Genomic DNA, 27,802 nt, shown 5'->3' with positions numbered 1-27,802 from the left:
TTCCAATATCTTATACATTTTTGACAGCACTTTTACATTACATTCCAACAGATCTCTCTCCAGGTGTCATATTCCTTGAATCCTATCTTTCTTAAATACTTCGTTCAAATGATATTGTATCCATGTTGTTAATTTTCCTGATTCCTTAAATTCTTTTAATTGATATTCTCCTCCCTCTTGTTTTAATAAATTTCTGTAAGTTGTCCACCCTTCAATCATATTATTTTTCTTTACTGCTATAGCTTCCAACGGTGAGAGCCAAAGTGGTGCATTTCCTCTAATAAATTTTTGTATTTATCCCATACTCTATACAATTTTTTCCTAATTATATGGTTTGCAATTCCTTGATGTACTTTCATCTTTTCATACCATAAATAAGTGCGCCAACCAAAAATATCATGACCTTCTAAGTCTAAAATATGTGAATTCTCCAATGTCATCCATTCCTTCAACCAACAAAGAAAAAATGCTTCATAGTATAATATCTATCTGGCAGAGAGAAACCTCCCCTCTCTTTTGCATCTATCAATATTTTATATTTTATTCTCGGTTTTTTCCATTGCCAAATATATTTAGAAGTATCTTTTTGCTATGTGTTGAAACAATCTGTCTGGCCAATCTCTGGAATTGACTGAAACAAAAATAACTTTCTAGGTAATACATTAGGCATCCTGACAGAGAGACACAGTGAGGGGTGTGGGGTGAGCTGTGAGGGGTCGCGGGGGTTGGGTGAGGTATAAAGGGACAGTGGAAGTTGGCAGAGGGGTTGCAGGCAGGGTAGATGGAGTTGGTGAGCAATGTGGCAGCCCTCAGTGCCTCTATAAGTACGTTTAAACTCAAAGGTGACATGGGTGGCACTGTGGTCTAAACCACTGAATCTCTTGGGCTTGCCAATCAGGTCGGCGGTTTGAATCCCCACAGCGAGGTGAGCTCCCATTGCTCTATCCCAGCTCCTGCCAACCTAGCAGTTCAAAAGCACGCCAATGTAAGTAGATAAATAGGTACCACTGCGGCGGGAAGGTAAATGGTGTTTCCATGCACTCTGGTTTCCGTCACAGTGTTCCATTGCTCCAGAAGTGGTTTAGTCATGCTGGTCACATGACCCGGAAAGCTGTCTGTGGTCAAACTCCAGCACCCTTGGCCTGAAAGCAAGACGAGCACCGCAACCCCATAGTCGCCTTTAACCGTCCAGGGGACTTTTTTCTCTCTTTTTTGCCTTTTTATTTCATGGCATGAAGAAAACAGACACATAGCTTAGGTTTGAAGATTGTAGTAAGTTTAATGGAAAAGCCCAGTATCAGCCAGGGCTACAACTTTACATACAATACAGCTGGTACGCCGGACAGGACGTCCGAAAGAGATTATCGCAGGGTGAAAATGAGTCACTGGGCACCACATGGCAGCTGCTGAAAAGCTCAGTGTGGCCATTTCCACCACATTACAAGAGTCATTCATATGTTAGCCAGTCATATGGTAAGCCTAGTAGTACCACTGCTACCACCACCACCCCTCCCAGCCATCCAGGAAAATAGGTGTAGTAACCACTGGGTTTTCCAGGTGGTTGAAGGCCACACATTGCTTCACCTTACAGTTGCAGCCGCCATATGGTACGTTTTCACACAACTACTGTGTTGTTGCTGGTTGTCTGTGACCACCCTCAATAGCATATAAGTCGGGTGCTCACAATTTCAGTACACATTCAGTGGTTCCTGTTGACGATCCCATTTAAAAAACAAAAGACACACACACACACATACACATCCTGTGGGTTGATATGTCACAGCAGGCGCACATCAACTGAGAAATTCCCAGTTGACGGGAGTAAAAAGGATTCAACAGCTTTGTGTCTCGTATGTTTCCCCAGTAATAATAATATGAATAAAAATCCTAACTGAAGAAATTGTAGGCCCACAACTAGCCTCTGGTTGCAGCAGCTCAAGGCTCACATTAGCTCGCATTCAGCAATGCATAAACATAGGTTTCTTAGCTCTAACAAACCTCGGGAACCGGAAGAACGTTTTATTTTCAGTGTGCGAGAGGATTTGGAAATTCAGATATACACTCCCACAACAAAAGAAAGGTCAGCTTCACAGCTTTAGTGCTACTAACCGGGGTGAATGGATCCTGCCCAGATTGCTTCATTCTAGAATTGAAGCAGTTTGCTCTTGATCCCAGACTCCACCCCTGGGGCTCTCACTATACCTTGCTTAGCGCCTCTGGCCCAAACTGAAGCCCCCGCACTTCTACCTTAGCAGCGTTCCAAGACCTTCAGCCCTCCCCGTGAGCCTTTTTGCAGCCGGGCCACAGGGCCACTAAGAGACCATATCAACCGGCTTTGTCAGCTTATCATGTACAAGGACTTTCCCCATTTCCCTGGGACCGGATCAGCTGTCTTGCTCTTTCTCCAACGTCGGCAGGTCACCTACTCCAGTAAAATTTAGCTCCTTACTGTCAGCTTTCGCAGAGTTCAGGTTCGAACCAAGAACCTCAGAGGTGAAAGCGTTGGCCTGAAAGCCGTCTTCCCCTGCTGAAACCGAAATCCCATTCATGTAAGTCTCCAAATGTCTCAGCAGCTGCTTCGGGTTTCTTTTAGCAAATGCCTCCAGTTCTGCAGAGAGAGAGAGAGAGAGAGAGAGAGAGAGAGAGATATGATATCTGGTAGGAACTTGCTCTGAAGAAGTCAAGACACCTGGGTTAGAAAAAGGCTCGCCAGTTTGAGTTCCATCTCACCTTCCCTGTGAGGAAAGGCCACTTTTGAGCTTCTTAAGCCAAGTGCAGGGTTGGTATCAGGGTAAAGGTTTATAAAGTTATGAAGAAGAGCATGGAGAAAATGTACTGCAAATCTGCACAGCTATGAAAACGACATTTTGAAGGGGAGTCTAGAAGCCAAGTAAAAGAAGCTTTCCAAATTCTTCCAGTCTCTTCAGAGTTTAAGCAGCTATGGTCAGGGGAGGAGTCTGCAGGTTCATGATTGCATCTTACAAACACAGAATTCAGTACTGGGTGCAGAATTTGGCAATCCGAGAATCACATTTTGGAATCCTGATTTTTAAAGGAAGGCAGCTTTGAAGATGCACTAGCTTGAAGATGCAAGTGCAACTGAAAGCTCAGAAATTCTGTGCATACAGTGTGTGTGTGTGTGTGTGTGTGTGTGTGTGTGTGTGTGTGTGTACACACACACACACACGATTTATTACATTTTTATACCACCTTTTCCTTTTCCTCAAAAAGAATTGTGGAATTGTATAAGGAAACTTAGGCAGATTTATTTAATTAATTAAAATACCTGATTAATCAACTAGAATTTCTTTAATTACGTGTCAGACCTAGCTTCAGTTATGCAAATTCAACAAATGCCAGCACATTTGCTTTATTTGCCCAGTCATGAATTGATGTCAATTTATTTACTCATTTTTGGCACATAGCATTTGCCTGCAGCGCCATATTAAAGAACCAATGACACAAACATTTATCTCCGCACATGAGTCTGACCATGGCAACCAGCTCTCCCATAAAGGAATGTATATGCACGGAACAAGGAATTATTATACTGTATATTTTCTTTCTTCTGAACAGGACGAAAACAGCCCACCTTTTAGAACAAAACCAGAGTCGGAAATAGTCTTCTGTTGTGCTTTCCAGATGTTGAAGAGGCGCAAAAATACAGCCACGTAGAAATCATTTAGCACTGCAATGACCTGCTGCCTTCGATTACATTCTCTGAAAGAGACAAGTACAACAAATTTCCTCTCAGGGTCATCTTCCCTATCACTGGGCCAAAGACAAAAGGGAAAATGACACACAAGGAGCTGCTTTATACAAAGGCAGACTTCTGGTCAATCCGGCTCAGTAATGTCACTCCATATTGGCCAGCAAAGACTTACACTTCCATCATTAAGAGCATGTGTTTGCTTGCCAAGAAACGTATCATTTTGCTGGGGGGGGAGAGAGAACACTCCTCTGGAATTTAAGGTCAAACAAGGGGGAGTTCACACACACCCATGTCAAAAGAAAGCTTGATATGATGGCCCAGTGGGTGGTGCTGTGGTCTAAACCACTGAGCCTCTTGGGCTTGCCGTTCAGAAGGTCGGCGGTTCAAATCCCCACATCCAGGGTGAGTTCCCGTTGCTCTGTCCCAGCTCCTGCCAACCTAGCAGTTCGGAAGCACGCCAGTGCAAGTAGATAAATAGGTATCGATGTGGCGGGAAGGTAAACGGTGTTTCCATGCGCTCTAGTTTCCGTCAGGGTGTTCCATTGCGCCCAAAGCGGTTTAGTCTTGCTGGCTACATGATCTGGAAAGCTGTGGACGAACGCCAGCTCCCTCGGCCTGCAACCCCATAGTCACCTTTGAGTGGACTTAACCGTCCAGGGGTCCTGTACCTTTTTATTATGTGTGCTGGCCGTGGCCACTGTCCCTTCCCCCAGCATATGGGGATAATAATATGGGTCTACCTTGGAGGATCACAGCAAGGGTCACTACAATACCAGGTGTACTATGAAACCCATCCAACACATGGTACAATGCATGCATCTGAAGAAAGAAGATCTTGGCTTACAAAAAGCTTAGGCAACAATAAATGTGTTAGGTTTGAAGCTACCACCAGAATTCTAGGCTGATTTTAATTTTGTAAGTGCCCTCCTGGCAATCTTTCCTCCTCCCCTTTTCCAGAATTGACAAAAAACGGTCGCCAACCTCTGCAGTATGGACTGGCAGGAAGAAGGTAGTCTTTCCACATCTTGGAAGAGGGTGAATAGGGTTGTCACATTTTGTTCTCAAAAAGTCTGGCATCTCAGGCACTGAGCATGTGTAAAATGCCCCCCCTCCCCGAGCAGAACAAAGCTTTAAAGCAAAAGCACAAAGACCTAAAGCAGCTACTCTTCAATTAATTCCCCCCCAATCTTCTATCCAAATCAATTCCGTTTCATTGGCGTTCATTTATCAAAGCACCACTAAATAAAATTCCGCACAAAATTATATCCTTAAAGTAATATCCTACCCATGAGCTGCCCTGAATTAGTTTGCTTTTAAAGAGACACTTTTTAAAGTCACTTTAAAACCCAAGCCTCAGTAAGTGGTGTAATTCCTGCTACTTGCCACATTTGCAGCAATGCACTCCCCCTGAAAACTTGCAATCCTAAGCCTTCTTACTAGCGAGTAAGCCCCCCCCCCCAACACAGCGAGGCTTACTCCAAAGTAAGCATGCGTGGCTTTGGGGTACAAGTGCCTCTCCAAGACATCAGCATGCCCCATGTCACAAACTATGGTTTAATCATGAATGTGCCTCCAGTGCTCAAGGTGTCTTACTACATAAAAAACCACAACATATCAGTAGTCATAAACAATAAATGAAACATCAAAAAATGCACAACAATTTTCACATAAATCGAAAGATCTAAAATGAAGATACCCAACCAACAACCCCACACCGACAAAATACCCCAAAACACCCCAGCCGAAGAGTATTCAAAAGCCTCAGCTTTTGTAGCTGCAGTCATTCAGGGCCCTGCCATCCCAGACCAGGTGGAAAAAACCTGCAAGGCAGAGAGCAAGTCTTCCAGAACTCTTGTCGTGGTTTACCATTCAAACAAACCACGAGTGGTAAACCCAAAATATAGCAAGGCTTGTTTTTCAAGCTTTCTGCCCTATTCAGCCTTTCCATCCCCCTCTTTCACAATGAAAAGCACTGGGGGGAAGGTAAAAGTAAAGGACCCCTGGACGGTTACGTCCAGTCCAAGGTTGCGGCGCTCATCTCACTTTCAGGCCAAGGGAGCCGGCGTTTGTCCATAGTCAGCTTTCCGGGTCATGTGGCCAGCAGGACTAAACTGCTTCTGGCACAACGGGACACCGTAATGCAGTGTTTCTCAACCAGTGTGCCTCCAGATGTTTTGGGACTACAACTCCCATCATTCCTGACCACTGGTCTTGCTAGCTAGGGATGATGGGAGTTGTAGTCCCAAAACATCTGGAGGCACACTGGTTGAGAAACACTGCCGTAATGGAAACCAGAGCGCACAGAAACACCATTTATCTTCCCACCGCAGCGGTACCTATTTATCTACTCACACTAGCATACTTTTGAACTGCTAGGTTGGCAGGAGCTGGGACAGAGCAACAGGAGCTCACCCTGTCGCAGAGATTCGAACCGCCAACCTTCCGATCAGCAAGCCCAAGAGGCTCAGAGCGCCACTTGTGTCCCCTGCTGGGGAAAACATCACCTGAGGAGTGGTGGTTCCTGCTTTCTGCAGAGATCAGCTGTGTGATCAAATTCCTCACAGGGATGCACTGGTTGACTGACAGGAGGATGGCCCACCTCCAATCAAATTTGGCTCACATGGGGTAAGGAAAGATAAGGACCTAGCTTGCAGCCCCCCCCCCCAATTTAGCTGACTGACCTATCAGTTATGCTTACAGTCCTGGATCTTCTGTATTCATGGAATTTTTCAAAAAACGTATTCAGTATATTCCCAACATTTTACAGAAGCAGTACTTAATTTCCACGGCAATGTAAATGTTTTCATTCTTCTCGAGTTGCATGGTCCCATAGCAAGGAAAAGAGCAACAACAACTTGAACACACGACCATGCCATCCGTCTGCAACGAACTCACCTGGAAAGGCGTTCTTCCCTCAGCACTTGGATTACAATACGAGTAATATTGACAGACATCACACAGAAAGGGAAATTCTGTAAAGGAATTGGAAATACATTTTTTTAAAAAGTGTGCCCTGCCCCTAATTAACAGGAAGTAAAATTCATACTGCCTTTTCTTTTTTAGTTCACTTATATATGCCTGGATTAAACCCCTAAACAGAGATTTGGGTCAGTTTCTCTACTTGACCTTACATTTAAGAAGCGAGTCAAATTCATGCAACATGTTCTGGTTTTCGATTATGAGTCCTTTCAACAGATATGCAGATTTGATTTGTTGCTTTTATAAAAAAAAAAATCAAGTATGACCCATTTGACCTGACGTTGTGGCATTTTCTCTGTTCAAAGCATCTCAGAGCAACGCTCTGATCCCAGCTCTGGTATCTTAGCTGCTGTTTCACTGGTTCTGTCTCAACCACAAACCCAACACATTGGTACTGCAACCTAAGTGATGCCCTTGGAGTGCAGAACACAGCATCTTACAACACCCCGACAGCTGACCCCAAGCACCAATCCTGCTCAATGGGCCTTTTAATGTTCTAGCCCAGGCTTCCTCAACCTCGGCCCTCCAGATGTTTTGAGACTACAATTCCCAGCATCCCTGACCACTGGTCCTGCTAGCTAGGGATCATGGGAGCTGTAGGCCAAAAACATCTGGAGGGCAGAGATTGAGGAAGCCTCAGAACTTGCTTCTTGGTCCAATCAACTTGAGTCCTTGGAGAAGACCTTGCTTGGCTACGTCTTCTACTCTGTTCCTTTGCTCAGGTTTCCCCCGCTTTTAAGAACTGAACTTTAGTTTTTTGAATTACATACAGGTGAAACTCAGAAAATTAGAATATCTTCGAAAAGTGCATTTATTTCAGTAATGCAACTTAAAAGGTGAAACCAATATATGAGATAGATGCATGACATGCAAAGTAAGATATGTCAAGCCTTTATTTGTTGTAATTGTAATTATTTGTCATTAGGCAGGTCAATTATATATGGAATGTAATTAATGAAATGTAATTGTGAGGTTTATTTTTGTAGTATTGTAACTATTTGTTTTACTACTGTGAAATTTCCAAAAGAAAGCATAAAATTAAAAGAAAAAATAATAAGTTGCATTACTGAAATAAATGCACTTTTCGACGATATTCTAATTTTCCGAGTTTCACCTGTACAGTATTTATTTTTTAAATAATCATTAACAATAAGAGTTGAATCTAGACATAGTCAGTCTCACTGACCCATTGAAATTGTTGTCAATTGCGTTTTCAGTGCATCTACTCTAAGCATAACTATGCCTGGATCAAACCCTTCGGAGCCTGGCTTTCTGTCACTCTTGCCCAATGTTTAGGGCCAGCTGTACCATTGGGCATGGTAAGTCAGTGGCTTCAGGCGGCAGATGATGGGGAGCAGCAGCAAGGTGTTGGAAGGACACAACAGTATGCAACGCCACCTCCGAAGCTAACCTGCTGCCCCTCAAGAACAAATCATGCCTGCCCTGGACTATACAGCATGCTCTTGACCATTCTGACTGACAAGCAAATACCACTGCAGTCCCAAAACCTTGCCCCTGCCATCCCTTACTGACTTTGCGTATTTGCATTCACAACATAGTAAGTTGTACTATACTGGAGAAGAGCAGATATGTGATTAAAATCATGTTTTCACCCTTCATGATTATCAGTACTTCCTCAACTTGCTTAGAAACTAGAAAAGGGACCTGGGGTGGGCCTGGGTGGGGGGGAGAGGAATTTCAGGCTCATCCAGCAGAGGTCCCAGGACCTCATTGTTCTTCTGTTTTCCTCCAGTGAGGGACCCTGAACCAATTCTGCTTTCCTAACGAAGGATAAGTATTAAAAATGTACAAACTCCCCCCGTAAAACCCAAATCACATAACCAAAAAGAAATCAAGAAAACTCTAGTACCCTGGTATAATTTATTGTAAATTAAAGAGCAGCAAGGCTCCAGTTAGGCTGATTGCAGAATACTAACTTCACGTCAATGGGGAAAGTAAGACAATTTGGGGAAATGCTGTTAAGAGCAGGGAGTAAAAAGGTAAAGGGGCCCCTGGCCATCAGGTCCAGTTGTGTCCCACTCTGGGGCTGCAGCGCTCATCTCACTCTATAGGCCGAGGGAGCCAGCGTTTGTCCGCAGACAGCTTCCGGGTCATGTGGCCAGCATGACAAAGCTGCTTCTGGCGAACCAGAGCAGCGCACGGAAACGCCGTTTACCTTCCCGCCGGAGCGGTCCCTATTTATCTACTTGCACTTTGATGAGCAGGGAGTACCAAATCATAAATCCACTGAGCGTAGCTGACTAACCTGCCAAATAGAAACATAAAAAGATATGCTAGACCACCCTTCCCTGACCTGATGACCTTCAGATGTTTGGGACTGAAAAGGCACAAGAGGTAAAACTCCCATCAGCACAGCTGGTCTGGAAGGCACCGGGTTCACAAAGGCTCCACCAGACTGCCAGCTGAGATGCTAATGGTTCTTTTTTCTGGACCTCCAAATGTCTCTGGTGGGACCAATTTTAGCAAATGCCTCTAGACACATCAGCTACATTTCAGCATCTTATTATGCATTCAGTTTCCACCCTGTTTCCCAGAAATGCCTTTCAATGAACTAATGGGAAAGGTGGTGCTTAAATTAATGTTATTCTCCCCCAATAATCTTTTGATATTTTTATTTGGAGGAAGGGAAGGGGAGGGAAATACAAGCAATATCATTTCAGCATGAAATGTTGTTGTACTGAACATACAAATATCAGCCAGCCTCTTCAAAAAAGAAAAAGGAAAGAATTTTAATGCCACCTTTACTGCAAAAATACCTCTGCCTTGGTCAACCTAAGATATACCTACCAATACCATATGACCATTTGCATTTCTATCAAGACCTAGCCTGGATTCTCAAGGCCAGTGCCCAAGCTTCGTCTCAAAGAAAGCAGCATAACCCATCAAAATGTTATGCAAATACCCTCCCAGCAGCACCTCAATCCTGGATCAGAAAGCAGTTCAAATAAGAAGGTTTAAGTATTGGCTGTAAAATGTAAACTGGAGAGTTTAGTGGGACACCTGTGGCACCCCAGATGTTGATGGACTTTAATCTCCATCATCCCTGAGTAGTTGCCATTCCAGCTGGGGCTGAAGAGATGTGGCATCCAACAACATCTGGAGCATCACAGGTTCCTCATCCTTCTCATCTACAAGTTTTCCTATAGCACACCCAAAGGCTCATGAAAGATTCAGCCAGAGATTGTTTGGATACTGGAAACGTTATTGGGGGTGCATAGTATGGCAGACAGGAAGAAGATTATATTGGGGTGGGGAGGGAAGAATAGAAGGAAAGGAGAGATGAAAAAAAATAAATGGCTGAATTCAGAGCTAATGACCAAACTGTGCTTTGCCATTACAGGCATGGAATTTTTAGAGACTAAAATACCCTAATTATTAGAACATGAGATCTCCCAACATATGGTCCAAGGAGATGTAGTTAAAGGACCAAGCCATTTCTGGGAGGCAGTTCAGACACAAGCAGTCGACACTCTAGGAAACCTTCAAGCTGATGATTTAGGCCAGGCATCCCCAAACCCCGGCCCTCCAGATGTTTTGGACTACAATTCCCATCTTCCCCGACCACTGGTCCTGTTAGCTAGGGATCATGGGAGTTGTAGGCCAAAACATCTGGAGGGCCGCAGTTTGGGGGTGCCTGATTTAGGCTGTAAAAAATAAAGGCCTTCCGTTATAACCAGTAAGGGACCAGAATGCAAAGTTATCTCTCCCACAGGTTTTCAATAACATTTCAAAAACCCGAGCTCAGAAAAAAGCAAACGTGCCTGTGTTTCGTGATGGGATAACTTGAAAATCTCTCGAGCTACGGGTAATATCCGAGAATCCATTACAAAATATAGTGTTTGCATTAATCCTAGCATTCCAGTCCCACGTAGGTCTGTGCCAGGATCCATCCCTTAAGTATAAAACACAGAGAGAGAGAGACAGTTAAGCCAAGGCAATAAACGCTCTTACACAGGCCATATTTGTGAATGATTGCATGCATAAAGCTACATTAGAGGATTGTTAATTGCCAAGGCAAACCCAGAAAGGCAATGCTAAAATTAATGTGGCCTGATGAAAGCTTGATGCTCTCTCTCATGAGCACCCAATACAACATTTCCATTATGTAACCATACCCGAATGACTCCAAATTTGAAAGCTACAGGAAAAACGGTGATCTGAATTACCGAATGAAACGTTCTGGCCTGTGCATTGCAGCTTATCTCCAAGGCGAATGCGATATGGGACTAAGCTATCTAAAAAAGACCATTTACTCCCTGAATGAAGTCACCCACTCAAATTATTCAGAAGTCTTTCTTCAAATGCCCCAACTTTCTGAGGCCAGGCGCATGGAAACACCCCACTCTTCTCCCAAGTTTTTAATTAGATAATTCTATTGCCTTGTTTTTATTGATGCTGCTTCCGGTATTCAACAACTGAAACAGGACAGCAGTCAAATCAGCCCCAAAAGTGTTTTGGCTGCTTTTACAGTTGTCCTGTATCTGTTGTTGAATACTTGAATTTGCAATCTGTAAAGCGATGTATACATTTTAAAATAAATAAAATAACTCCCATTCCCTCCAAGGTAATGTGATGTTAGTATTAAACCATAGGTAAAAGGTAAAGGGACCCCTGACCATTAGGTCCAGTCGTGACCGACTCTGGGGTTGTGCGCTCATCTCGCATTATTGGCCGAGGGAGCCGGCGTATAGCTTCCAGGTCATGTGGCCAGCATGACAAAGCCGCTTCTGGCAAACCAGAGCAGCACATGGAAACGCCGTTTACCTTCCCACTGTAGCGGTTCCTATTTATCTACTTGCATTTTGACATGCTTTCGAACTGCTAGGTTGGCAGGAGCTGGGACCAAGCAACGGGAGCTCACCCCGTCACAGGGATTCGAACCGCCGACCTTCTGATCAGCAAGCCCTGGGCTCAGTGGTTTAACCACAGCGCCACCTGGGTCCATAACAGAATGTTAAATAAGAAACTCCAGCTTTTTAAAGGTTTCTGCTGTACAGTGGTGCCTCGCTAGACGAATTTAATTCGTTCCACGGGTCTTTTCTTATAATGAAAAATTTGTCTAGCGAATCCCATAGGAATGCATTGAATTTTTTTTTTGCCCATAAGAACGCATTAATTGAATTTCAATGCATTCCTATGGGAAATCGTGATTCGCTAGACGAATTTTTCATAAAACGAATTCGTCTAGCGAGGCAACCTCCGCTCGAAAAATCATTTCGTTAAGCAGGGCATTCGTTAACCGAGGCACCACTGTATCTTGCAAACAGGGAACTCACCGATCTTCCCCTGCAAAGAAATGTACGGCCCATAGATCTTTCCTGGGGGAAATGCATGTTCCTCTTCCACATGTTACAACAGAAGCAAAAGTCATGCCATGCCAAGCTTGTATGAAGAATATATTGTCCATGTACTTCCTCCATACCTTGAAATCCCAGGTCTTCCCAATGGGCTCCATAACGGGCACAATCAAAACGGGATCCCATTAGTTTCTTGTAAATTGTTTGCAGGATCCTCATGTGCACTTTCTCATTGTTATCCAAGCCACCTGTTGAGGGAAACACTGATCATTTCCTCTACATAAATGAGCTTATACTCTGGATACAGGTGAAACGTTAATTAATGAAACGTAATAGCGATGTTTATTTTTGTATTGTTGTAACTATTTGTTTTATTACTGTGGAATTTCCAAAAGAAAGCATTTGTAAAAATAAAAATAAAAATAAAAAATAATAAGTTGCATTACTGAAATAAATGTACTATTCAACGATATTCTAATTTTCCGAGTTTCACCTGTACATAAGGCCCACATTTAATCCTTGGCATCTTCGCATAAAGATCTGTTCTCTTCCAAGCAGTGGCCTCGAGCGTTTGTAACCCAAGTGAGGAAGAGTGCAAAGAGCAAAAGAAGCAAGGCAAAACCCACTAAGTCCAAGGTCAGGCTTCAGCAAGACCATCTGAAACAAGGCAAGGTTCTGCTTCTGATAAGGCAAAATCACCTGGAAGGGACAAGGGTCGTGCAATGCAGGAAAGACAAGGCAAAGCAGGCAGCACCCCGCCTGCATCCATGTGATGTTCAGGCAGAAGAGGCATATCAGCAGGCTCCAATCACATTGCTTCAGCAGCAGGTAAACCTAGATTTAAATAGAACTGGCTGTCGGAGGACAGGAACACAGGCTGAAGAGGCGCTGGCCAAAGGTACTCCTCTTGGGCTGCAGCTTCTAGGCCAGTGGGGACACCCAGAGCCATTTCTGATGACAATTGCCTCTCCCACCCAGGCACCACCTCCTCCTCTCCCAGAGATCAGGAGTTGGGACTGCAGGGTCACGAAAGTATCTCAGGCAGCAGGGAGAGAGACCTCTGTCCAAACCGTTGGGAGAGCTGTTGCCAATAAAAGCAGGGAATACTGGGCTAGAGGAAACAAAGGCCATATAAAAGAAGTCTGCTGTGACTTTATATCAGGGGTGTGGAACCTGGAATCTCTCAGGTGTTGCTAAGTTCCAGCTTCCATCAACCCCAGCCAGCATGGTCTATGGTCAGGGATGATGGGAGGACTGGATAAAACAGCTTTATACCAAGGTCAGACCATCATTCTATACAGCTCAGTGCTGTCTACACTAACTTGGTAGTGGCTTTCCAGAGTTTTCCACAGGAATCTTTCCCAGAGATGCCAAGGATTGAACCCGTGGCCGGTGCTCTTCCCCTGAGGTGCATGCAGCCCTTTCCAGATATTTAAGACGTGGCGATATTAAGTAGGCTGACAGTCAGAAAACTGGCTGAGCTCCTGGGAAGATGCTATCTGAAGACACAGGAAGCAAAACTTACACTGGGCTATCGCCAAGGCTAAGTCCCTCTCACTTTGCAGCTGCTGGTGGAGACGGGGAGGGCCGAAAAGGAAATGAGCAACAGCGGCCAGTCCTCTCCTTCGCACCGTTGGCTGAATCTTTTTCTGAAACAGTCAAGGGAAGTTAGAATTTAAAAGTGTGATGGTACATAGGCAAAGTTCTCCCTAACAACACTGCTGAGAAAAGGGCAACAAACCACTTTTGCAACTGACCATATCCTACCAATATTAAGAAATCTTTGTTGACTTCCAGGGTTGTTGTTGTTGTTTTTCCAAACTCAGTTTGGCAAGGAGTGTTCTCCTCGCAAGCAATCTATGCATTATGTGCAGCTGACATTTCAGGTCATAGTATTCTCAACAGGCAAAATCCTGGCCTGATCTCCCTCATACCCTGGGCTAGGTAACAAAAAGGACCACTTTGAACCTGGCTGTGGCTTGACATTACCCTTAGTAGACCTTCTTCCTGTTTCCCTGCCAAAGAGAGGATTTTTTTTCCTGTGGTAACAACCAAACTCTGGAGCTCCTTCCTTGAGCATACCCGCCTGGCTTTCCTCACTGCCATCTTTTAGGCCAGGCATCCCCAAACTTCGGCCCTCCAGATGTTTTGGACTACAATTCCCATCTTCTCCAACCACTGGTCCTGTTAGCTAGGGATCATGGGAGTTGTAGGCCAAAACATCTGGAGGGCCGCAGTTTGGGGATGCCTGTTTTAGGCATCAGGCAAATTCTATTTTCATGGACCCTTTGGTGATACCTAAGATCTTTTTACTGCCTTTAGCTATTCTTATCTTGTTGCTCATTTTGCTGGTTTTTCTTTTGTAATGTTTCTGGGTGTTTTGAATCAGATTTGTGGGTTTTTTTAAAAAAAATACTAGTTTGCATGGTTTGGTTTTGTGCCTTGTGGGTGCTTGAAATCCTTTAGAGAAAGTAAATTGTACTACAGTACCCTATATGAGATATAATAATAATAATAATAATAATAATAATAATAATAATAAGCCACCCATCTAACTGGGTTGCCTGAGCCACTCTTGAGTGGCTCACAACAAAAGATTTAAAAGCCAATAAGACATCAACCATCTAAAAGTCAAATAGTTGTTTATTTGTCTGCCATCTGATGGGAGGGCATTCCAGAGGGCGGCTGCCACTACCGAGAAGAGCCTCTGCCTGGTTCCCTCTGCCTGGTTAGATGCTGGCACGTAAGAATACAATCCTTCAACCATTTAACTTGCTTCATTCAGTTGAGGTTAATGAAAATAATGACTGTTAATTTACTTATAGGTTGTGTGTGTGTGTGTGTGTGTGTGTGTGTGTGTGTGTGTGGGCCTGCTTAATGTCAATAGGCAGGGAGTTCCAAAGCACAAATAACCTGAAAACATCTAACCCAGGGGCATAGGAAGATGGGGCGGTGGGAGTGATGCACCCCGAGCGACACGATCCCAGGGGCGCCATTGCCGCTGCCTGCCCCTGCGTGCAGTGCGCCCCACCCCAAAACGCGCCCCACGTCACAAACACGTGCCACGCCACTGCGCACGGCGCGCCCCACCCCCAAAACACGTGCCACATCACTGCGCACGGCACCCCGCCCCCAGAACGTGCGCCACGTCACTGGGGGCAGCACGCCTGCTCTCCCCCCCCCCCCCGTGGCGAAGCATGAAGCTCCGCCGCTGATCTAACCTCTCCTGTTACAGATACCTACAGCCTAGAACCCAGCACATTATAGCCCTACATATCTGTTAGCAAAAAGGAGACGGGGTGGCAGAAAGGAGGGGAACTAGCTAAATCATGGAGATTTAAGCTCCTGGGCTCTGGTAATTCTATCTCTCCCTGACAAAATGAAATAGGAATAAGAGTACCTTGGAAGTGCTTTAAGAGCCAAACAGGAACCATCAATGCAGCATTTTCAATGTCTAAAATATTTAAGCAGTATGGCTGTTAAATCAATCCTAGTTGGCACATACATACCCTGCAGTCTGAGAGATCTGCTGTTTGGAAGTATTGCAATGCTTCATTGAAAGAGATTAAGGGTACTGGCCCTGGAGGCCTCTCCACAATTCCTACAGTCACAAAGAAGAGAAAGGCATTTATTTAATTCATGTTCATCCCACTGTTCCTCCCAGTGGCACCTCACAGTATTAAAACAACATGTTTTGTTTTTTTTTAAAAAAATAACAACCATCAATGCCACCTATTTTTAAGAAGTATTGTACTGGAATTTGTGTTATATTTATTTAGCCATCCATACATGATCTGAAACCAGGGAGAAACAGTAGCATAGCTAAGTCTGCTGGTAACACCTAGTTATAGCCAAGAGCATCCAAAAGATCTCTTCAAGTTGAGTGAAGACGCAGATGAAATTCAAGATATGTAAGTGTAAAGCGACGCACACGGAAAGAAAAATATTATCTTAAATTCACATATATGCTGATGGGGTCTGATTTGTCTGAAAAGTTATTACGGTTGTAAGCAGATAACTTAATCAAAATGTCAGCTCGTACTGTAGTAGTGCGAGCTCAGAACTGGGAAAGGAAAAGAAAGGGACGAAAAATACAACTGCTAGAATCATAATGCCCTTATATAAATCAATGGGGCAACCCCATTTGAAATGGCAGGTGCAGGTCTGGTTGTCTCATTTCAGAAAGGATACTGTCAATAGGGAAAAAGATAGAAAATGAGGCAATGAAAGCAATCAGGGAGTTGGATCAGTTACAAATGAGAAAAATGTGTTTGGACTTTAGTCTCAAACCTTTGAAAGCTGAACTAAGGGTCAGGGTAATGTTAATTGCATGTGTGTTGTTTTTGTTATGAAAGCTTCAGCAGCCTTGGAACTGTAGTGGGGGAAGTTTAACTCTCTCCCTGGCATAGTCCAGGCGAAGCTGCTATTTACATTTCAAGGGAAGCTTCCATTGACAATGGAGAGGCAGATTTCGTAGGACTGTGGCAGGGAAGGAAAGAGTTACAATCTCTCTCCACCCCCCCTCTCCAACCCCACCTTCATAGTTCCAAGGATGCTCAGGCTTCCCAGGACTACTATTTATGTCACAGAAACTTTAATTGCATTCACACAGTTAAAATTGTGTCTAGTTCAGCCCTAGCAAGGGAACAGTGTAAGAATCCACTAACAATTATCAAGTTTCTTTTGTCATATTACATCAGGGTATTGGGTATGCATTTTTGTGTTTTTATACTGTAAACCACTCTGTGATCCCTCTCCCAAATATCTTTCCTGCTCTTCTCGCAGAAAGTAAGCAAAGGTAAATTAAGCAAAGGTTTCAATAGTGCACCTCTATCAAGTACACCTCTATCAAAAAAGAAAAAGAAAAAGACCTTTAAGAGGGTAAAAATCCAAAGCAAATTCATGCTGCATCACTTAAATCAGGGGTCCCCTAAGGCCCGGGGGCCGGATGCGGCCCAATCGCCTTCTAAATCCGGCCCGGGAATCAGCATGTTTTTACATGAGTAGAAGTGTCCTTTTATTTAAAATGCATCTCTGGGTTATTTGTGGGGCATAGGAATTCATTCATATTTTTTTTCATAATATAGTCCGGCCCCCCACAAGGTTTGAGGGACAGTGGACCGGCCCCCTGCTGAAAAAGTTTGCTGACCCCTGACTTAAATAAATCACCATTAGGAGCTTTTTTCCACCTCTACTTAGTTGCCTTATCTAAGAGCCCAATTATGTGCCCATTTCCTTGAAAGTAAGCCCTATTGGTGGGACCCAGGTGGCACTGTGGGTTAAACCACTGAGCTTGCTGATCAGAAGGTCGGCGGTTCGAATCCCTGTGACGGGGTGAGCTCCCGTTGCTTGGTCCCAGCTCCTGCCAACCTAGCAGTTCGAAAGCACGTCAAAGTGCAAGTAGATAAATAGGAACCACTACAGCGGGAAGGTAAACGGCGTTTCCGTGTGCTGCTCTGGTTTGCCAGAAGTGGCTTTGTCATGCTGGCCACATGACCTGGAAGCTATACGCCGGCTCCCTCGGCCAATAATGCAAGATGAGCGTGCAACCCCAGAGTCGGTCACGACTGGACCTAATGGCCAGGGGTCCCTTTACCTTTTAAGCTCTATTGGACTTCTTTCCTGTCAGCATAGAGGGTGAACCCACCTATAGTTATTGCAATTCTGCACGGCGTGGAGAAAGAAGTTCTCTCCCTTCCTAATAACATTTGAACCTGGAGTCCTTCAATGAAGCCGAAAAGTAGAAGATTCAGGACAGATAAAAAGGAAGTGCTTCTTCACACAGCTAACGGTGGAGTTTGCCACCACAAAGTTGGTGGTGACAGCCATCAACTTAAGATGGCTTTGAAAGAGGATTAGACAAATGCATGGATAAGACTATCAAGGGCCAGGAGGCGAAAAGCTGCCTCCAGGATAGGAGGCAGTGCGCCTCTCTGTAGAGCAGCTGCCGGGGAACAACAGCAGGAGGGGGATACTGTCCTCCTGCGCTGCTTGTGAGCTTCCCAGAGGAATTTGGGATGTGGGAACTGGACTACAAAGATCTGTAGTCTGATCCAGCAAGGTTCTTATGTTCTTAGCAAGCATGCCTGGGATAAGAGCTGGGGAAAGCACAATAAATGTTTAAGCAAGAGGAATAGATTGACTCAAATATGTACTTGGTTGTATTTGTTAAGTAAATTATGTTTCCTACAATTTGTTTCCCCCACCAAGAAGTGCCAGCCTGAAATGATGCCTATAATATGGCCAGAGGCAGATTTCAGATCCTGATCTTTTATGGAAACGATAGGATTTTATGCAGGAAGCCTCACCGCAATCTCATTAAGGCTGCAATCTGTAATCTTAACCTTTAATACTACAATCAATTAAAGAATGAAGCCACTTTAACCCTGCAGTCCTCTCTTCATAAAAAGCAGAGCTTCGGTTTACATACCACAGGTTCAGTTAGAATTCCATTCTGAAATTCTAGTCTTAATGAAGTCTGCCACAATTTCAGCTAACCCAGCACTCTTTTCAACATGGACCAGGAAGTTTACCTTTTTTAAAAATAGCTTTTAACAACTACCATGTTTCCCCTTTTTTAAGACACCGTATTATAACTTTTTTTCCTCAAAAAAACACAGGGTGGCTTACTTTCGGTGGGATGTCTTTTTTTTATTATTATTACCAGTACGGTTTTTACGGCTCAGGGCACTGCTGGGCTCTCTTGAGTGCTCGGCGCTGCAGCAGCCACCGGTTCCGGGTGGCGGGGTGGCAGGCGTCCTTGGCCAGGCCAGGCAGAGGCGACTGGCTCAGGCGCTCCGCCCGCCGCTGCAAGGCGCTCCAAGCTCCTTGGCCGGGCCAGGCAAGGAAGAAGCAGTGATCCCAGCGGTGGTGGCAAGCACGGAAGCGGCAGGGACGACGGTGGACGAGAAGGTGGAGTGTGGGGATGCAGCCAGCAAGGTGGGAGCACGATCAGCTGTTAAATGGAGCTCTTTGAGCTCTTTCACAGCTGATCGCGCTCCTGCAGTGCCAGCTGCATGGAGTGACTATGTGAGGTGGAGGTGCCTGTGGGGGTTTGTTTCCGCGGCATGGAAGTGTGGCTTATTTTCGGGATATGTCTTATATTTCTCAAATGCTTAAAAACCCTGCCATGGCTTACTTTATGACTACATATTTAAAAAGGGGAAACAGGGTATGTTCATTATATTTTAAGCTTTCCTGCTAAATAGTCTTATGTACCCTCTCACAGCGGGTGGCGCTGTGGGATAAACCACAGAGCTTAGGGCTTGCCTATCAGAAAGTCGGCAGTTCGAATACCTGCAACAGGGTGAGCTCCCATTGTTCGGTCCCAGCTCCTGCCAACCTAGCAGTTCGAAAGCATGTCAAAGTGCAAGTAGATAAATAGGTACCGCTCCGGCGGGAATGTAAACGGCGTTTCCGTGTGCTGCTCTGGTTCGCCAGAAGCGACTTTGTCATGCTGGCCACATGACCTGGAAGCTGTATGCCGGCTCCCTCGGCCAATAATGCGAGATGAGCGCCACAACCCCAGAGTCGGTCACGACTGGACCTAATGGTCAGGGGTCCCTTTACCTTTACCCTCTCAAGACCCCATGATTATCACTTTTAACGCTGGCCCATTTCAATTTATGAACTCTGGATAATTCACTCTTCACATATTCCATGGTTGCAGGGTTTGACTGTGTCTGCCTTTAATCTTATTTTTTAAAATTAAAAAAACTATACCTAAATAATGATAAACAACAATGTTATTGGTCCATTTAAATTTTTTGCCATCCAGAAGTTTTGAAGGTAGATTTGAGAGGGTTGAAGCAACATTAATCCTGATGCAGTTCTCCCTGGCCCCCACATTAAATTACATATAAATATGAATATGAAGCATATAGTAATTGTATGTGTACACACACACAATCAGAAACACCATGATGGGAGAATGATTGTGTAGTGCACATGCAGGCATGGTTTGTATAGAACACTAAATCGATGGTTTGTTTAGCTTAATTGTGGTTTGTTTGTATGTCCAAACCCACCCCAGCTAACTAACTATAGTCTCTGTGTTAGGTTTCTTGTGACGTCCAAATCCATTATCCCCATTTGTTTTGCTGCCATGCCCCAGGACATGTGACGATGATACCAAGTGATGATACAAAGCAGCAAACCATGGTTACTTAGCTCATTTATGAGACTGTTCCTGGTTTGTTCAACAAATGTGGTTAAAGTCACACCTGAGCTATTCATGCAAACACAGCCACTGAATTTGCCTACTAGGTTTTTCATGAGTACTGAGTTTCCCCATTCTCATAGCGCTAAACATACCAATAAGCAGCAGATTATTTAATTGACTGAATAAAATACTTGAAGCACTAGTAACTTAGACATAGCTAATACTTTAAACTTGATAATTCCCAGACTGAATCACATCCAACATTATTACACCCACCAGATACTATTCTTAGACATGTTTCCTGCTCTTTGACAGAACCTCCAGCACTTGCTTTTCTTACAGTCATCTAAATTAATTTATTGCCATGTTTAACTGGTCCCAACAGGGAAGGCAATGTCATTGCAGTTGCTTTCATACCTTCCGAATGGATGTTTGCCACACTGTCCCATTCTTCTCGGGCTCGCAGAACCTCCTCACTAATATCTAGCAACAATGAGAAAGAGAGAGATGAGACAAAGCGTCACACTGGCAACTATGGAACCGCTTCCAAAAGAGCAGTTTTAAGGTGAAAAGCGGCTCCTGTTTTTTTAAAAAAAATAAGTCCTCGCCTTGACCGACAATAAATTTTGACCATTTTGTACAACAAGCCAGGGAAAAAGGCCACAGCTTAGTAACAGAGCATCTTCTCTGCATGCAGATCCCATGTTCAATCCCTGGCATATGCAGAGAGGGCTGGGAGAGACCCCCTGCCTGAAACCTTGACTGAGATGCTGTCAGTCAGTGTGGACAATAATGAACTAGATGGATCAATGGTCAGACTTTGTATAAGAAACTTTCTGATGTTCCTAAGGCAATCTGTTTGTACTGGATAGCAGCTAATGTCTTTCCTCCATGACAGGTACAGAGCCCCAGCTTCTGAGGCAGAACGGCAGGTGGGTTGGTGTAGTGGGCCTCACCCAGAGGCAGTGGGTGAGGAGCCTGTTGGGAGACAGGCTCCGTTCCCCCTCTGTGGGGGCTCCACATGTGCCCCCCTGCTGCCCAATCCACCAGGGAGGCGCAACACTTGCGCTGCCCCAGGTTCTAGCAACTGAGAGGAAGAGACGAGAAGCAAGGGCCAACTCCAGTGACTTGGCCAAGAGGCCAGCTCCACTGGGCTCCTCTCTCCCTTAACTGTCACCTAGCAGCAGCCATTCCATCAGGCAGCAGCAGAGGGAGAGATGGGAAATGGGGTCCATGCCGTTGGATCTGAAAGACCAGTTCCATTCAGCTGCCGCTTTTCCTCAGCTGTTTCCATTCAAGTTAGTCATTTGTAACTTTAAAAACGGGTGCCTGAATTTGTGGCTTCCTCACCTCTCCATCCCTCATTTTCATAGTTGTGTCTTTCAGACTGTAAGCTGCGGGGACTGTGTTTTTGATCTTATGTAAATCAAACTCTGAAACACGGGGATTTCAGTGGACACAAACACACCCACCCACAGCCAATGGTGACTGCTCTCCATTACTATCATGAAGGCTTTGTACTCGCAGCAAACAAGTTGTTTGACTAATCTGCTATGAGCAAAAGCTGTAATTACACAACTTTCTCATTGTTGTTGTTTAGTCGTTTAGTCGTGTCCGACTCTTCGTGACCCCATGGACCATAGCACGCCAGGCACTCCTGTCTTGCACTGCCTCCCGCAGTTTGGTCAAATTCATGTTCGTAGATTCAAGAACACTGTCCAACCATCTTGTCCTCTGTCGTCCCCTTCTCCTAGTTCCCTCAATCTTCCCCAACATCAGGGTCTTTTCCAAGGATTCTTCTCTTCTCATGAGGTGGCCAAAGTATTGGAGCCTCAGCTTCACGATCTGTCCTTCCAGGGAGCACTCAGGGCTGATTTCCTTAAGAATGGATAGGTTTGATCTTCTAGCAGTCCATGGGACTCTCAAGAGTCTCCTCCAGCACCATAATTCAAAAGCATCAATTCTTCAGCGACCAGCCTTCTTTATGGTCCAGCTCTCACTTCCATACATCACTACTGGGAAAACCATAGCTTTAACTATACGGACCTTTGTAGGCAAGGTGATGTCTCTGCTTTTTAAGATGCTGTCTAGGTTTGCATTGCTTTTCTCCCAAGAAGCAGGCGTCTTTTAATTTCGTGACTGCTGTCACCATCTGCAGTGATCAAGGAGCCCAAGAAAGTAAAATCTCTCACTGCCTCCATTTCTTCCCCTTCTATTTGCCAGGAGGTGATGGGACCAGTGGCCATGATCTTGGTTTTTTTGATGTTGAGCTTCAGACCATATTTTGCGCTCTCCTCTTTCACCCTCACAACTTTCTCATTAAATATCATAATAACATAAAAAGAGACTTGCTGGATTACGCCAAAGGCCCATCAAGTCCAGCATCCTGTACCCACAGTGGATAACCAAATGCATATAAGAATCCCACAAACAGGACCAAATTCCTACAGGCCTCTCCCCAGTAACAATTCCCAGCAACTGGCATTCAGAGTCATAATGCCTCCAACAGTAACATTCACTAGGTTTCACTCAAGGACAACACTGGATTCCACCTCTCCACAATGCCTTATGGCAGCTTACAATAAAATACCAATAATAATAATAATAATAATAATAATAATAATACAATGATGCCCATAACCCTGCCCAAACTCCAGTCAAAATAACATCCAGGATTAAAACATTGTTTAAGAGCATCAGATTCCTAACGCAGGAACTAAATTAGCAAAGGATGGTTTGGTTAAGATCACCCAAAGAATTAAAACAATCTTCTCAGTAGGATCAAAGGTATATGACCCAGTTGCTGACAGGATGGTGACTATAGCTCCTTCGGTGTGCCATTTCATCAGAAAAGAAACAGAACTCACAGCGGATCATTCAGCTAACTGGAACCATACCTGCTTCTCTGCATCCGTTGGGTGTTGCTGACAGAGACTGCAAGAGTCCATTCTGCTTCAAGGCAGAAATCTGAAAGAGGGAGAAGTCATCAGAATGTAAAATGCCACATTAACCTGTTGACGGACTTCTGCAAAATATTGTCAAGACCAATGCATCTGAATGCCTTTGGGCTGAGATCGGGGCTACTTGGCAGATTGCTACTGCCAGTTTCAATTTAAAGTCAGCTTTGGAATTGGTACCATCCTGTCCGCCGATTTCCATGCAGACAACTAAGCAATGGCAGAAGCAGCTAAGAAATCATACTAGCATGGAAGAGCTAACTGGGATGGGTGGGAGAAGGAGGACTCCAACCTCTGTATCTTAGACTGAACTGGCCCCAAATGTGTTGTTGTGATATAGCTCTGGCTGCTGTATCATACCCTAATAACATTAATTCAGACGAGACTTCTGCACGTGCAGCTGCCTTTGGAAATTGTTTAGAAATAGCAACTGGTTCAGACTGTGGGAGCAAGAGTGTTAACTGGAGCCGCCCACATAAAGTGTAGTACTTCAGTTTTATGTCAACTGCACTGGTGTCTGATAGGCATTTAGGCCCAACGCACAGCGCTGGTTTTGACCTTTAAAGTCCTAAGTGGTTTAGGGCTGGGGACAGCTTCTCCCATGATTCTATCCACTCACTTAGATCATACTTGGTGCCCTCATCCGTCTCCCCCTGTCACATGAAATGTAAGATCATGCTGTTCCACGAGACAGGGCCTTTTCAATGGTAGCACCTAAATTGTGGAACTCTCATCCTAGACAAACCTACACGGCTACCTCATTAATAGGGTTCAGATGACAGGAAACTATTTCAGAGGACACTAGATAATCATTTGGCTGGCTTTGGCTGTGATCACAGCAGTAATCTTTATAATGTGGCTTTTTTCAGCTGCATAATGCTATACTGCTGCTAAGGTAAAGGTAAAGGGACCCCTGACCATTAGGTCCAGTCGTGACCGACTCTGGGGTTGCACGCTCATCTCGCATTATTGGCCGAGGGAGCCGGCATATAGCTTCCAGGTCATGTGGCCAGCATGACAAAGCCGCTTCTGGAACCAGAGCAGCACATGGAAACGCCGTTTACCTTCCCGCTGTAGCGGTTCCTATTTATCTACTTGCACTTTTATGTGCTTTCGAACTGCTAGGTTGGCAGGAATACTGCTGCTAAGTTGCCTTGTAAATACCAACGGATAGAAAGCTGGGTTACGTTTTTTTTTTAATTGCAAAGGACTTGACATTGAAAAGCGCTATAGACATTGTGAACAGTGCAGTTGTGTATCAATTCATCCACGACTTTGTCATTTCAAATGCTGCAGGTGCTGTATAAGAGGCTGCCCTTCAAGGTTTTGGGGGAGGTACGGCCGACCACAAGGAGCAATAGCTGTCTGCCTCCTATAGAAATGGGCTGATCTAAGCTGCCGCCTCCTCTAGGTTCCATTAAAATTCCCAAGAACTACTAAGGGTGCCTGCTTAAAAATACCATACAGTATCTGCATATTTACAAGCAAACTATTGATTGCACTGGCGCAGCCTTCCTCAACATGGCACCCTTCAGATCCTTTGGACTACAACTCCCATCAGCTCCAGCCAGCACAGAAGACAGAACTAGTGCAATGAAAAATCCACGCCTTACTATGCTGGCAGAAACAAAATTCCTTATTAATATTCCATTGCTGCAGATTTAAGTATGTTGCTTACAGGCACTTGACCACACCTACAACTGTGGTGCTATATAAGGATCAGCTGTCTGAAGAGCTGGTGCAGCATAGCAGCCGACAGTGCAGGCCAGGAAGTCTCCAGTTCAAATCTTGCCTCAGCCAGGTAAGAGATTACACTTACATGCAAAGCTTTGTACGCTGGAAAGGAAACCGCTTGTTCTTCATTCTGGTAATTGCCAGTGCTGCATCGGTTCATACCCTAATGGAAACAATGAAATCAGAGTCACCAGAGAATGAATTATCACCTCGGAGTCTCAAAGGCACCCAGGTTTCTATGAGGAAACTGAGAACATGGTTAAGCTTCATGCAGAGCTGTACCGGGGAACATTTGTCAGTTGTTTAACATAACAGAAACTAAAGAACAATGAACCACACTTTGGATTTAGTGCAAATTGCGCAGGGCCAAAAACCACTATCTGGTCACCTAGTCTTGGGGGACCAACTTAAGAGCAAAATAGTGGTGGCTGAATACAAAAGGCAGGGGAGATATTTATTTATGCATGGGTGGATGAGAGATGCCACTCATGCAAACGCCCTCCAAGAGTACTCAGATGAAAGCAGGTGTACCTGCTTTATACTGCATGAAAGAGAACATCTCCACATCCACAAATCAAAGCAGATGACCACACAGGACCACCTGTTAACCACACAAAAGCTTCCCTAAGCTCTTTTGCATCCCATTTTCTATCAAAGAAAATGAATACAGAGTTTCCACCCCAAGACAAAAAGCATATTAGACAACCGTTAAGTTTAGATCAGGGGTGGGCAACCTGCATCCTGCCCAATGCTCCTAGACTAAAACTCTCTTCGCCCCCAACCACACATGATGTTGAGTTGGGAATCCTGAGGTTCCCCATTCCTGATTCAGATATCTGTTTGCTAAATGCCAAGCTCATTTTGAGTATATTATCTTAGTAGGCCCTTACAAGACATCTAGCTCAGGCATCCCCAAACTGTGGCCCTCCAGATGTTTTGGCCTACAACTCCCATGATCCCTAGCTAACAGGACTAGTGGTCGGGGAAAATGGGAATTGTAGTCCAAAACATCTGGAGGGCTTCTTTGCTTCTTTGGCTTTCTGAGGGACATGCATACCAGAGCTGCTTTTCTTTTTTTGCAGCCGAAACTCAGCCCTGGCACCTCTCAGGTGGGCACCACTGCCATTCTTAAGAGAACGACGGAGGTGTTCACAAGGAGTTCCGGCACCCCCTCCACCCCCCCTAGAAAAATAGCCCTGTGCATAACCACAAAATATATTGTAGTCCAAAACATCTGGAGGGCCGAAGTTTGGGGATGCCTGATCTAGCCCAATGTTGTTATCCCCATATTACAGATATGAAGACTAAGGTCCAGAGAAGGTGGCTTATCTTAAGACCCCTCCCCAGCTTAGTTCACAGCTGAAGTGAGATTTGAACTGCAGCCTCCTAGAGCTCATTCTCTTAGCCCAGGCATCCTCAAACTCGGCCCTCCAGATGTTTTGAGACTACAATTCCCATCATTCCTGACCTGCTAGCTAGGGATCATGGGAGTTGTAGGCCAAAAGCATCTGGAGGGCCAAGTTTGAGGAAGCCTGTCTTAGCCACTATCTCTCATACCACAATGCCATGGTTTTCCCCCTAATACATACAAATGTTCTAATTTTCAGATTTTTCCAATGGTTCAGTACATACTAGTGAACTTGCACTTCCCAACACTGCAAAAAGGGAAGTGGTCCGCCAGATGAAGTTGGAAGCTACATTCTCCAACGTAGGAGCTTCTGGAGAAGCCTGCATGAATATGCAACATTTTTCCTCCTAATGCACCTATGCTTTTAACAACTGCACAGGCATAAACCAGCAGGTACAAGCGTCTCATATGGAGATCTGCAGCTTACCTTCAAAAACACAAAACCCATTTTTTTTAACAACAGGAAAAAAAACAGTTGCAATTTCTCCAACCCCCTTCCCATCTGTGTTGTAGCAAGATGTGCTGCACAGCAGGCAGGAGGCAGGCAAAGGGGGCAAAATAAAAGCCTTGGAGGTAAAATAAAATAAAAGCCTTCAGGTAGCTGCCTAGGGGAAGCCTTTCCTATTACTTGAATATCCATGCCAACCATTTTGATGGCCAATTCTGGTTGAAGGGAGGAAGAGAAAAATAAAAGTGTTACCAATTGCTTCTTTGGCTTTCTGAGGGACATGCATACCAGAGCTGCTTTTCTTTTTTTGCAGCCGAAACTCAGCCCTGGCACCTCTCAGGTGGGCACCACTGCCATTCTTAAGAGAACGACGGAGGTGTTCACAAGGAGTTCCGGCACCCCCTCCACCCCCCCCCTAGAAAAATAGCCCTGTGCATAACCACAAAATATACCCGCTAAGCTCACAGTGAACACAACAAGCCTCCTCAGAAAAAGACGTCGGCTGCTATGAGGCCAATCTAAATTCGGCAGAACTGGATAACCCCCCCCCCCTCATGCCACCCCTTCCACCCCAAAAACTGATCCCCCCTTTACTCCCCTCCCCCTTTCAAACAGCCCCTCCCACTGTGGCCCCCAAACTAATAAGTCCTACCCACCTTTACTCCTCACCCCCCCCAAAATATATATCCCCGCCCACCATGGCCCCCAAACCAATACGGTTGTCCTGCTGTCCCCCCCCCCTTTTACTCTTTTCCTTAAGGTCAGATACCTGGGAAGGAAGGGTAACGCACGCAGACACACACAAGCCCATACACGCCCCCTTCCCCCTATATAGCGACATAGTTGCATAGGCAGTGACACGTGTCTACTCATTCCCACATTCGCAGTCGCGCGTCACGCCTCCCCCAGTTTGCCCTGCCCTGCCCTTCCCCCATCCACCCACCCCACACATCTCCCCCACGCATAACGCACCCACGGAGGCGTCATCCCCGACAAGCCGGACCGAACGACGGGCTTCCCCCTCCCCCACGCCTCAGTTTTTCCTCCAATCTGTGTTCTGTTGCTAACCCCCCCTCCCGTAACAC

At 45.0% G+C, this 27,802-nt stretch overlaps 1 protein-coding gene across 2 annotated transcripts; it reads right to left on the bottom strand.

Moving 5' to 3' along the window:
- Positions 1-1,254: 1,254 nt before the first annotated feature.
- Positions 1,255-27,802, bottom strand: ELMOD3 (ELMO domain containing 3). Of its 2 annotated transcripts, none has more exons than XM_035139849.3 (11): positions 27,690-27,802; positions 24,947-25,024; positions 23,068-23,137; positions 20,588-20,653; positions 15,519-15,610; positions 13,535-13,658; positions 12,135-12,257; positions 10,474-10,604; positions 6,608-6,684; positions 3,593-3,720; positions 1,255-2,608 (listed from the first exon to the last, which is right to left on the bottom strand). In XM_035139849.3, the coding sequence occupies exons 1-11, from the start codon at positions 27,702-27,704 to the stop codon at positions 2,385-2,387; spliced, it is 1,128 nt and encodes a 375-aa protein (XP_034995740.1). In that variant the 5' UTR covers positions 27,705-27,802; the 3' UTR covers positions 1,255-2,384. The 2 variants fall into 2 exon arrangements, with proteins under 2 accessions (XP_034995740.1, XP_034995739.3); XM_035139848.3 differs by having other exon boundaries at positions 27,487-27,697.

This window comes from Zootoca vivipara, chromosome 14 (genome assembly GCF_965207765.1).
Source record: "Zootoca vivipara chromosome 14, rZooViv2.hap1.1, whole genome shotgun sequence".
Taxonomy (NCBI): domain Eukaryota; kingdom Metazoa; phylum Chordata; class Lepidosauria; order Squamata; family Lacertidae; genus Zootoca; species Zootoca vivipara.
Note: the sequence above shows the minus strand (reverse complement) of the source record. Positions and strands in the feature narration are given on the sequence as shown.